The sequence below is a fragment of the Chelonia mydas genome, chromosome 6 (genome assembly GCF_015237465.2).
Source record: "Chelonia mydas isolate rCheMyd1 chromosome 6, rCheMyd1.pri.v2, whole genome shotgun sequence".
In the NCBI taxonomy this organism is placed as follows: domain Eukaryota; kingdom Metazoa; phylum Chordata; order Testudines; family Cheloniidae; genus Chelonia; species Chelonia mydas.
In genome coordinates this window covers 38572580-38585889 of record NC_051246.2, presented here as the reverse complement: position 1 = coordinate 38585889, position 13310 = coordinate 38572580, and the positions used below count along the sequence as shown (strand labels likewise).

Here is a 13310-nt window from a genome sequence, read left to right as displayed (position 1 = left end):
GAAAATAAAAGAATACATTTCAATTTGATCCTTGCAACTGAAAGTCCTGTTATGAGTAGAAGGAAGGGGCAGACACATCAGCAGAAATAGGAGCTGGCTTATGGAAAGTAAGATTTGATCGGTAGCCAAAGGATCACACTGCAAGTAGAGATCAGTCAATCTAAATACCACCGTAACTGCTACTTTCTTGTACTGCTGCATAAGAACTAATGGTGGTGGATGCTGTGTGAACTCGTTTTTGGTGTGACTATTAGAGATGGGTGAACCAGTTTGCTTAAAATTAAAACTGAGCCTCTTCTGGACCTGGAAATATTTTTAGTTAGTTTTATAAAAACATATTTTTCATTTTTGCCTGCCTATGAGATTTCTTTTTGTCATGGGGGGAGGGGAGAAATATTAAAATACCAAGAGAATCTCTGTTCTTCTATGATTTCCAGCCAAATTTAGTCTCAAGAGGTCAAGAGAATCATCTGAAGTTTAGGTCACAGGCAGTTTTGGGAAATCTCCCATCAGCGATCACAATATAGACGCAGCTATAATGATCTCAGAAACTTACAGCAGTTTACATTTATTGTATTTTATTTTCAGGTGCAGAAACCTCACATTTCCCAACAGCCTTCCTGAGGTCAGCATTGTTTTCATATTTGTTAACGAAGCCCTCTCAGTGATTCTGCGCTCCATTCATTCTGCTATTGACCGGACTCCTCATCACCTGCTCAAAGAAATTATCTTAGTGGATGATAACAGTAATAATGGTAAGGACTCTCTTGGAAACACAGTTTTTTTCATACAGACTGGATTGTGTATGACTATAAACAAAAATTCCCTTAAATTTTGGATCCTGTTAGAATTTCAGATGGTGTGTTTGAGAAATGCCGGAGTATTTCTCTATTTCCACCCCCCTCCCCCCCCCCCCCCCCCAGCCGTAGACCCTTCTCCTGGGACAAGTTTTGCCTTCAGGTGTGCACAACTACTTGACACTGAAGTCAGTGAGAACAGAGGCGGAGAACAGAACATCATTCCCTAAGTTTAATGTGCTCAGTAGATCCCTGTTAGTTAGAACAATAGGGATGGGAGACATTGGAAAGGATTTGAATGTTTCGTTGCACTCGGCTCTGCTCCCAGGCATCCTCTTCCTCCAGTCTCTGGGCCCAGAAGCCTGCTCTCTTTTCGCTCCCTGTGCCTCTCTAGTTTTCAGTTGCGTGCTCTGTCTCTTTCGTGTAAAGCCTATCTTTTTCTTCCTATGCCTCTGTCTCTGTTCCTTGGCTGCTCTCCACCAGGTTGCTAACTCTTTGTTCCTCATGACTGCGCATAGTCTCTCACTACCAATCCCAATTTCATTGTTTGCTGCTCACCTGGTTCATGTCTGCACGTGGACTTTCCAACCCTCAGGCTGAGGAGCAGGCCAGCTAATTTCCGACATGCTTAGTGCTTTCCTCAGATGATTTTCAGTGGGGCCATGCTGGGCGTTACTTACACGTTTTCATCCTCTGGAACCATCGCAGATGAAATTTTAAATGAGCAGCCCGTGGGACATTTAACTTTCTGAAAGGTTGGGCTCTGCTGGGAGTTAATTTCAAACTCATAAAATTTAAGTGGGATCAAAATGCATTCTGCTGAAGGGGAATGCCAAATGAAGGGCTTCTGTTCCATCCCGAGCCTAATTACAACTGTTACATGACTCCCTGTTCCTGCACACTGGGACCCACTACTGAATCGCTGATGTGCTTTGGATTTGTATAGAACAAAGACACAGTAGCAGGCAAAGTAAATAAGCTCCTCTCCCAAGGCTGAAACTCTCCTTCTTTTTCTCTTCCTTTTATTCTGTCTGTCAAGAAAAAACTCAAATCCCAGCTCCAAAAAGACATGCACATAAAAGAACTGGATTTATGCTGTTAGCACCATGGCTGTACAAGGGTGTTTTAAGTCTGATTCCAGCCCCTGTGAATAACGCTGCATTTAGAGTAAACCACGCCTGACCTAGCTTTTCTTAAAACACCTACTCGTGGATCAGAGTGGGCGAGATGTACGCAGAATTTATGCGATGGTGTTCTTGGTTTAGGGCATGATGTGGGATGCAGCAGTGCAATGGAGTGATCAAAAATCCCATATAATGAAAAAGCAAACTATGAGAGAACTAAATAAAAGTTTAGTGATCCAGAAACCACTCGTGAACTGGTATATGCTTTTTGGCTTGTTTATGAATTTCATTATGTGGAGCTTGGATGTTGCCTGTCACATGGCTGTATTGAGACATTTCCACCAGTCTGTAACTTTTTTTCTTTTTACTTCCTGCTGTTGTTGGCCATTTGTTTGCGGTGGGTCTGAATTGAGGATAAGCAATAATGTTGAATGCAGCTTATATCAGTAGACTTGAATTATGAAACATCGTTATAGAAATTCAGCACTGCATCTTTCATGTAAGGCTTAATAATATGATGCCAAAAGTACATGGTAGAACTTGTGGGTTTGGTGGTAGTGCTGAAACACGAGGTCTGGATTCAAAAGTACTCTGGGATCATCCGTTCCAAAGCCTGGAAGACCAAAGGCAGGTCATGGAGGAAGTTAAGCATTTGGGTTTAGGAGGGTGCAAAGGCTAATTCGGGCTTGATCCCAATCCTGTTGAAGTCGATTACAAAGCTCCTATTGACATCAAATTGGGACTAATATCAGGCCCTTCCTACATGAATGTTTCATAACAGCTCATCATAACGGTTGCATAGGAAGGGACCCCTTCTACTCCTTTGGTTGGAAACTATTGCTGTCTATTATATGGGGTTGCCTAGAGGGAGGTAGTTTTGATTAAATGAGAAGAAGATTATCCCCTAGGAAATCGCTGGAACCCCTTAAGCACTAGTCTTCTAGGAAGACCGCATTCACCCAGTCCGTTTTAGCACCGATTATGTACTATGTTATGTTTGGTTTGTGTCTTTATTAGTTTATAAATAGTCCTGAGGACAGGGATCATATTTCCTTAATATATGTTGGAGGTGGCCCCGACCTGCAAATCTGAATCCAGATCAGACTCGGAACATTCCCAATTTGGAGATTTTTGGATTCAAGAAACTCAGCTGTATAGATTTGTCCAGTGCTGTGGCCCTCCAGTACATAATAATAGCAGTGGTTTTGGTACCACTCCACCATTGTTGCCAGTAAAAGAGAAATATTTGACTCTTCTATTCAAGTTTCTATGGTGCTGGAAACAAAGGTAATAAAATATGGACAGTCATTTGTCGGACTTTGATAAATCCCATGCGGATTACACCTGTTTGGGAGCATTGTCAGTATGTCTCTGTAGAGCGAAGGGGAACCCTATAAAACAGGCTAATTTGCAGCAGTGACTCCTAAAGAAAATCTGCCCCAGTGGCTTCTGATTGGGCTCTTGTTCCAAACTCCGTGTTCCACTGTGATACTCTTCCCAGGACACCCAGAATGATAAGCCAACATGTTACCATTTTACCTCCGCAAGGGAGAGCTGTGCTGAGGCATAAACTGTGTTGGCTCCCTGCCACACCAATCTGTGTACCTCACCAGCGAACTCCTCAAGACTCTGCCAGTATCAACCGTCCTTGCAAGTAACAATCAGTGAACCCCAATTTGAGTTCCACAGAGACTGCACTCTGCAGTATCCAGTCCCTCTCACTGGACACTCAGTAGAAGTTACGTTCGCTTCCTCCAAAGAGACCATTCACACACCATCCTGACAGGTTAGCTGAGGACTCATTCTTTACCAGTGATTCTCAAACTTTTTGTATTGGTAACCCCGTTCACACAGTAACCCTCTGAACATGACCCCCTTTCTTATAGATTAAAAACGGGGGTGGGGGTTAATTTAACGGGGCTCAGGCTGTCAGCCCTGCACCTGGCAGAGCTGAGGCTGTCAGTCCCACCAGGCCCAGGGCTGACAGCTCGTGACCCCCAGTTTAAGAAACCCTGCTCTTTACTTTAATATAACAACACTGAAATGGTTTATAGTAAAACTAAGAAAAAAGTTTTACTGTAAAAGAGCAGAGATTTAAGTGATACTAAGTAAGAGGAAGAGAGACAATACAGTTACAAACAAAACAAAAATAACAATTTTTAATGCCTAAAACATAATTCTAGTAAGCTATGTCTTTTCCTGAACAGTGTTCTCACTTACATCAAGCTAACAGCATCTCCAGCCCTTCCTGGTAGGAGGAGCCAACGTTTACAGAATCAGAGGGTGCTGTCCCCTTTGTTCCCTAACTGATGGATAACTAACAGGGTTCACTTTCAAAAGTTTTCTGAACTATAAAATGGAAGAAATGTACTCTTTGAAAAGTAAACCCAGACCAAGTTTCTCTCCACTGCTGCTTGTTCTTCGGAGTGCCAGTGCCAACCCCCTTTTTCATCCTCTGGTTAACTTGCTTTCTTGATTGACTTGATTGCTTTGTTTTCCTTTGATCCAAATGTACAGTAAAACCTGCCAATTGTGACCACTCATGGGAGCAAAAGTGGTCACTTGTAAGAGATGGTCTCTCTTCAAAGGTTTGCACACCAGAGAGCGATGATGTTCCGTGACCTCTGCAAGTAGTCACTTGTGACAGGTGGTCGCTCAGGCAGGTTTTACTCTACTTCCATTGTCTTTGTCTCTGGCCTCACCTTGCTCAATTTACATCGGATACGCATGTAAACAGGAAAAACAACTTTGCTGTGTCTCTGACAAACTAGTCTATGACAAACTTGTTTATTTGTTCTACTTAGGTGCTTGTTTTGGTCTGAACACATTTGAGAAACATATTTCCAACACACATACATAATTCTTTACCTACGAACCGTACATACATCACCCAGTAATATTAATGACCAGAAGAGGGTCATCAGCTTTCATAAGCCCTTCCTTGATACACTTTTATAGTATAATAATAATGTATGCAATCAACTGATTCAATTGCTTATTCTTTGGGTTTCTGATCCCCCTGTTCTATTCCTGGGGCATCTGGACCCTGCTTGTCATACCCACCTCTTCAGCATCCACTTGTTGCTTCTGGGAACAGTCGCCAGAGAGGGGGAAGTAGACCAGGAGGGAAAGTAAAAGACTGAGAACTGAAGTATAGCAGAATCTGATGGGGAGCTGTGAGTAGAACACAGGGCATCGCCAGATCACTCAGCTCATCTGCTGCAAGATCCGGCCCTTGCTGGTTGTTGAGGGAGCTAAGGCCTGGTGTACTGCCTGAAAGGACTTCATGGAAAATGCTACAGATCAAAAGAGGAGACACTCTTACAAGGGGAGACAGGTTGGCTGGTCTCACTTTCCTCTGAAATGCATTCTCCCCAGACAGGAGAATGGAGACTGTGAGTAGATGTGAGTAACTTGGCTGACATGGCTTAGAGTAGGTGTCTCCCTTACAGAGAGCCCCATTGGCTCCTGGAAAATCTTCAACCCATGCTGCTTTTTTTCACCTGACCTTTTGCTCCATCTCTAGAGTCCATTGTCTGCAGCATTGGGCCCTGTTGTCCACAAGCCGGCTAGAATTCTCTGTACTTCATACCAAATCTTGCTTTCTAACCCATAATGTATGCTGAGTCTTTGGGCATGGGGATCCATTCAGTGGATGTGTATAAGGATGGTTGAATTATGGAATTGTGCATTATTAGTTTAGTTTAGTTACATTTTATTTCCAGTTTTCTTTGTTAGTTTACATCAGCTGTTCAGGCTGGGCTTCCCAGCTTTTGTCATTTAGTGTCTACTTGTGCTTGTGTTGCTGGGAGATTGTGAGCCAGTATTCTGCCAGTAAGATAAGTGAGTTACTCTGGATTTCGCTGCAAAGTTTCATGGGGAGACAAGAACCTGCAATTGTGGTCTGAAGACTTTCCCTAAACATAGGCACCACACATGTGCCCAGAACTGACTCCGGACTGTCAGGTCTTCCAGTGACGTCACAGGAGCCAGGGCTGGAGATGTCACAGCAGTAGAGTTGATATTTGACTAATGTAGAGAAAGTATAGAGAGACCAGACAGGCTGCAAATAAATTAATTCATACATTACTGACTGTCCTTCACTGCCTGGATTCATCTGCAGTAAAGGATTTAAATCAATGCAGCTATGTCAATTTATACTGGCTCAGGACTGGGCCCATGGTATTTTCCTGTTTTTTTAAATCCGAGATGGAATTCTGGTCGGTCTTTTACAATGGGCCAAATGCTGCCCGCATATAAGTTGATAGCAAAAACTCATTTATTTCCCAGAATTTGGACTGCTATGACTTTCAGGTAATAGCCTTGTTAACTGTAAAGAAAAAGCAGCAGAGGAACTGGTCTATTTTTTATTCTGTTAGGCTGATTTGGGAAACACAATGTGTGATTATGTTAATGTCTATGTCCAGCTTCTTTATGTTTATCTTGAGCAACATACGCTATGGTAGTTTTTTCATGCACTTTGGGGTACATCAAGCAAATTGTCTGACTTTTGCTAAACCTCAATGCAGTTCTTCAAGTTCCCCATTAAGCTTAAGTTGACCTCAGTTTCTTTTTGTGACGACTTTGCCTCTTTTAAGCAAATGTTTGAAGTTAGCAATCTGTGAAAATGCCACAGTGTATGTAATATAGATCTGAAGAAGAGCTCTGTGTGGCTCAAATGCTTGTTTCTCTCAACAGCAGAAGTTAGTCCAATAACAAATATTACCTCACCCACCTTGTATTTCTAAAATGCCACAGTGTCATTTAAAAGAAGAAAAATACATGTAACGGATCCCAAAACTCTGGTTTAATAAAGCAGTTTGCAGTGTTTACATAAAACACTTTGTGTCAACTCTTCCTTGTGGAAATTTCATAAACATAATATTGAAATGTGAAATGTTTCATTCGCTGTTCTATAAGGTAATTCTTTGTTAAAATTAAAGTTTAATTAAACCCACAGAAAGCATTCCAACCATTGTGTATGTACATTGTTTTTTGACGTGTGCTTATTATAAACTAAGCCGGTGCTGCTGATTACGAAGAAATTGTGCCAGATTCTCACCTCAGTTACATTAGTGTAAATGTGGAGTAATTCCATTGATCTCAGTGGATTTACAGTGGTGGTAGTGAGATCAAAATCTACTCCGTTTTCTCTAAAGCATGCTGTTTGCATTTCAGAGGTAATTTGTAGATTAGAATTTGGCAAAAATTATAATATAATAAAAAATATATAATTTACACAGTTTTGACTTGAAAACTGGCCCAGTTCTCCAGCTGCACCAAAGGTCTGTGCAGTGCAGCTGGAGAGTGGGGGGGAGAAAAGGAGGTCTTAAAACACCTTTATGCTTCCTCAGTCCCTGGGACTGCTGCTGCTCAAGTACAGTTTTAGAGCAGCCATTCTACAACTGGGGCTTGCTGGCATGCAAGTGCTTTGCTCACACCCTTAGCCATTCCTCTCCTGTTTTGGTGGTTGTGGTGGGATAAAGATCTTCTATGCCAATAGAATCCCTACTAGCTATTTAAGCAAGCTTTCCAGCCCCTTGCAGCACAGCAGGGCCAGGGTCTGACCCACGGTGTGTAACACTAATATTTTTTATCTTATGTGTGCTATACATAAGAAGCTCATTGTTGGCCAGATTGTGCCCTTCTGTTTGATGAGTGCAGGTGAGTGGGTGCTTTCACACGTCTAAAATTTGTAGAGCAAAATTTTACATTAAAGCAATAATTATCCTGCCGTATGACCACTTTTCATATTGCAGTTTGTAATGAACATTGCAGCAGGCTCACGTTTCATAAGGTCTCTCTCTTTTTTTTGAATCATCGCTTATGAATAAAATGTCCTAACGTGTGCAATTTAACAGTCCACAGTCTTTGCTCTGAGAATTCTGTGAACACGGCTATTGAATTGCAATAATAATGTTTGGTATCATGGTATGCTAATTTTATGACTTGAGTTGTCAAAGAGAATTAGTACAGAATAGAAGAAAGTGGATCGTATGCAACTATATCTCCTTTGAGAGATCTCTGACATAGTCCTCAGAATGCTGAATAAAGGGGTTTTTGGAAAGCATTTAGCTGCCTACAGTTCCATGAGAAACCTGCACTTCTCTCTTGGGGTTGTTTATCTGTCAGAGATACATGGAAAGAGAAAATTGGGTAAATTATTATCTTAACACCACTGATAGGTGTAGATCAGACTTTTGAGGTTCACCTATTTTAAACATGTTAACATGATCTAAAGACCGTTTTTCTGCCCAGTGCAGATCAGACAAAACAGTTTGATAGATTCGTTTACAAAATTTGAGTTGAGAGAAACTGTTTGTAAAATGGTTATATTTTATCTACATTGGCCAGGCAAACTGTGTTTGAAAAGTGTTAATATGTTGTTTTCAACCAGGTTCTAGGTTAGTACTAGGGCTGATTGAAAATTTTTTGTTAACTTTTTCAATAGAATTGGATTTTAAACTAAACACAGTTATTCATGAAAAGTGCATGCTTTTTATGGAAAAATTTGATTTTTCATTAAAAAAAAATGCAGTTTTCAGATTGGCCAAAAAGCAACAAAATTCAATTTGAAAATGCCATGTTTCCTCATGGAATTTGAAGTTTGGGTGCCTCCTGCCACCATTTTCCTCTGTGGGCCCAGTTCCCCATCTGGACTATATCTCCCTCATGCACCATAACAGCTCAGCAGCAGGGGAGACCGTGGGGCATTATGGAGCTTGGCCCAGAGTAGAAAATGAGGCCAGGAGACAGCCAAACTTAAAATCCCACCAAGGTACCACGGCAGCATTTCCAAATCAAAATTTTTATTTTGAAATTTTCATTTGAAAGCTTGGGTTTTGGCCAAAAGTTTTGGCTTTTTGATTTTTGGCTGAAAAGTTGAAATTTTCTGCAGGGAAGAAAAATTTTCTGAACAACTCTAGTTAATACAGTTAAACAATGCAAATGGGACGTCTGAAGTTCATCCATTGCTATCTATATTCAAATTAGAATTCTCCTATTCCTTACTTGGATAAATCTCCCATTGCCTTAAATGAAGATTTTCCTTAATTAAGAATGGGGAAAGGGGAGTCGTCGTCCTACTATGCCCCCCGAATGTTGCTATAGCATTGTGCAGGGTCCGTAAAAGCTAGTGAGCCAGCCAGAGTAGCATTCCTCTGGTGCAGGCATTGTGTAAGAACGCCTATGCCATCTAATGCAGTATCCCTTGCAATCTCCAGTGCATGTTAGGCATGGGGCTGAAGGCAGGAGGGAGTGGGGGCAGGGGCCTTAGCATTCAGTACCATGAAGGACTCTGAGCAGCTCTTATTTGTGCAGTTCCTCAGACGCGGCCTAGATAGGGATGCAGTAATTTAGAGCATCTCTCTGAGCTGTCTAAATTGTGCCTGAGTCCATTTTGGCCCTAACAGCAGCTGGGAATAGGAGGGCACAAAAGATGCTTTAAAACTGCCATAGCCACCCCTCCCAAACACACATACTTCCCCGAGGCTGTAAGTTTTATGCACATAGCAGAAACTTTCACCCAAACTGAGTAAAACTGAATAAGCACCTTTAGGATTTGTCTCATCATTGCTATTACAGTCTTACTTCTTGCTAGAGAAAGAGTAACAATTGTTTTCTCTACTTTAGTGCTGCATGGATGTCATATGTGTAGAGGCGTGTAAAAATTGAGGAAAAATCAAACTACAAGTATTTTCAAACCTGTTCCATTTTCAATTTTGGGTAATGGTTTGTATTTGGTAAAAGTAGCTTCTTACGTCATCATCCTGGGTTCATTCCCCCTCTACACAAAGGTCTTGATTCTGACTCAAGTTTTACTCACCCCTGACATGGGCAAACTATTAATGAAGTCAGTAGAGATTTGCATGAATAAGTATGGAGTAAGGACCTTAGTCAGAATTTGGTTTAAAGGTATTAAAAGAAGTAGTGGGCTCAGTCATTTGTATTTTTAGATAATTCCTTTAGGTCGGGGTGCCCAGCCTACAGCCCACTTGCTGTACATGGCCCACCAGAGCATTTCATAAGGTCTGTGGCCTGCTTCAACATAATATATTACTGGCCGATTCATTAATATTTTGTCGTTGTGTTTACATCATTTTAGTTTTCACAAGTGTGTACATAGGTTGTTTCCATCTAAATACATATGAAACAAGCTGAACATAAAATATAAATCAGTACAGGTGACTTATTAAAATATGTAGAATCTATTTGCCCCACACAAGGTTGTGCTGATGTTCATGTGGCCCTTCTGTGTAATACGGTCGGGCACCAGTGCTTTAAGTGATATGGGAATGTCAAATTAACCCTTTTCCTCCCTTGAGGGGCACCTTCTGTGCAGACTGTGGTTAGATGCACTATATAGGTATCAGATCCTTCAATGTTAAAAAGCTTATTGTTTTTTCCTTTTGCTGCTTTTATATAGCCAAATTATTTTTTTCACGTTTAAATAGATATTTTCTGTGGAAAACTGTGGTTTTGCTTAAATATTAGCATTTTGCAGTAAGACAAACAAACAAGTGAATAAACTAAGGCCACACTGAAGAAAGTGTTTTCTCATCCATGGCCAGCTGTGTGTCCTGTGTGATGCTTAAAGTGAAGTGCATCCTGGCACATGTGCTGACCACTGCAGATGCCTCTTCAAACACACGACAGACAAAAAAACAGAAACAAACCCTAAACCAGTGACCATCTGCTTCAGCAAACAGGGTCAGACGGAAGAGCTGGCCAGATAACTTGGCAGAGAGCATGGCAGCAGAGGATCACTCTCAAACAACCTGGGAAAACTAGCCCATCAGCGTGTTGACTCAGGATGAGGCCTATTATTCTGTGGAGAGAGGAGCTCAAGTGTCAAGCTTTTGTTCATTGCCATGCGGCAGTAAAGCTGTGGAAATGTCTGCTCAGTCCTCCTTCTGACTGGTTGGTCGGGTATCGTGTGAAGTTTCTGCTGCAAAGGAAGAGGATTGAGATTACCAGCAGGGACGGCTATGGCAGCCTAGAATAATGGGTGAGTGAAACTCTGCTTCCATGTCTGAAGATAAGGCGAGAAAGAGAGTGAAAACAGGTATAGTGTAACAAGAAGAGGTAAACGTTGCAGCAGAAAAGAGGCAGGCTGTTGAGGAATGTGGTTATCTGTCCTACCATCCCCTATCCATCCTTCCTCCTTTGCTTCTTTTCAGCCATCATTCTTCTCCATCCACACCTTTGCTTCTCTCACCTTCTTCCTTCCTTCTTACTCATCCATTAATGTTTCATGTACCTTATCTTTTAATTCATCCATTTACTTTCCTCTCCTTGTTCCGTTTCCCCAGTCTACCTACTTCCCTTTTTCATGCCCCTGTCTTCATCCCATGTACGACTCCCTTATTAACTCTTCACTTCTGTCTGTCTCCCTGAGACATGCACTCCATTCCCCATGGTCCTAGCCTCCCATTGTCTGCACCTCCCCTTCTTCCGCCTGCTCTCAGTACCTTCTCCCTTCAATTTTGGCCACCTTATTCACCCATTCTATTTTTTCTCATTTCTCTACCTCATCTACCTTCTCCCTTTCCTTTGCTCCACTCTACCCACTCATCCATCCCTCCTCCTGCATGTTTTTCTCCTGTCATCATTCAGCTCCTCCCAGCCTTTACCCTCATTAGTTAATTTCACTTCCCATCTCCCTCACCCATCCCTACATTCTCCCCTTCTCTATCCCACTCTTACATGACAAGCCTTCACTCATTCTCCCTTCCCCCATTGTCTCAGACCTACACTCCTTTCCTCTACCCCTGTTACCCACTCGTCCCTTCCTCAGCCACCTCCTCACTTCCTTCAACCTTTGTTTCCCCTCACCCACATTTGCCTTCCCTTCTTACTGTCATATAGTCTTCCTTTTTCTTTTCTTCCATCTCTCTTTTCTGTTCCCCCCACAATTGCTCTGTCTTTCTCTTTAGCCTTGTCTTCCATTTTCCTACCTTTTGTTTTACTAGCCATTCCTTCATCTACGCACACCCCAGGACATAGATCAGTGGTTCTCAACCTTTTTCATACCATCACCCCATGTTACAACAGAAGAATTCTTTGGAACTCCTTCACATCTAGCCATAAAGAAGTGGAGGGTGATTGCAAACCCTGTTGGGGTGTGACACCCAAGCTGAGAACCTATGTCTTAGATCTCTCTGAGTCTAATATTATGTGATCATCCAAAAAGGTATGATGATCAGTCTTAAAATGGATAATGGATTAAACCATCAGACACTTCATGCTGTTACAGTATTTTTACCTTGTTATCAAGTTACCTTGCTTGTGTATGTTACCTATTCCCAGGAGGAAACAGTTCTATAAACTAAAGTTCCCCACAAGGCCCACGGCATTTTATAATGCTGCTGCAGACCAATAAACACCCTTTTGCAGATGTGGAATTTAGTACAGATAGAATCCAGATGAGAGTAGTCTTTTCCAGTATCAGAGTTTTCCATCATTTCAGCCTAAATGTAGGCAGAGTGCAGTTGGGAGTTATTTTTTGTAACTATAAATCTTATCACCACACAGTACTTTTAGTTTTGTTTGCTTTATAATAAGACAGGGCCATTGCCATTAAACTCTGCTTTAAGGAGATTGCATTAACAGTATATCTGATTTAAGTGTGGAGGAACTCATTTCAGTGTCACCCCAGCAATATCTTAATGCTGAACTTAATACTAAGGGACGGTAGATAAGCATAGCAGCTTGAGTCTGTGTACTTCACTAATACAGAGGTAAGAGTGGAGAACAGGAATTTAGGAGTGTAATTTCAGCCTCCGTTTGACAATTTACCAATATCTCCCCCTTTTTCCTGAACGAAAGTGAAAGCAATCTAGGTAATAATTCTTCCCCATGATTTTGCATTAGAGTGAATACAAATTTGCCAATTTGTGCTACCAAGGCTGTGCAAAACAGGCCCAACCCATCATTTTACTGCACCCTTCTTAGTCATGTACACCATTTGTGTAGTGCAGAGGTACTCAGACTGGGGGAGGGCCCTTCTGGTGTGGCACGGAATGTATTCAGGGCGGGGGGAGAAGATTTAGGGGGGGAAAAAAACCTTACTGCGTACATTTTACCCACAGCAATGAATAACTAGCAAAGCTGATACCTCCAGACGTGTCAGGTCCTCTAGCGCTGAGCATTTGTCTCTAGAGGGCACTGTGCATTTTGACGGATTTCTGTTAAGCTTGCATTGTACAAAGTCCTTGCCATCTGTACGTTAATCCGTTTGCTTCAATGCAATGAGCACATTTAATTGTAAGCATAGATCACAGTCGCAGTTTTGCTTTTGCTCTTGTTACAATGGGTGGTTGGCTTATTCGTGCAACAGGAAAAAAAGAAGCCAGAATTGATTCAAGTGAAGCGCTGCCATCACAGGAGG

At 41.8% G+C, this 13310-nt stretch overlaps 1 protein-coding gene across 3 annotated transcripts in view; it reads left to right on the top strand.

Moving 5' to 3' along the window:
• GALNT18 (polypeptide N-acetylgalactosaminyltransferase 18) overlaps positions 1–13310 on the top strand; it is a 369675-nt gene that overhangs the window by 184878 nt on the left and 171487 nt on the right. For all 3 annotated transcript variants that reach the window (XM_037899815.2, XM_037899817.2, XM_043548940.1), the window contains exon 3: positions 589–755. In XM_037899815.2, coding sequence (XP_037755743.1) covers positions 589–755 — 167 coding nt within the window. The remainder of the gene's footprint in view (positions 1–588; positions 756–13310) is intronic.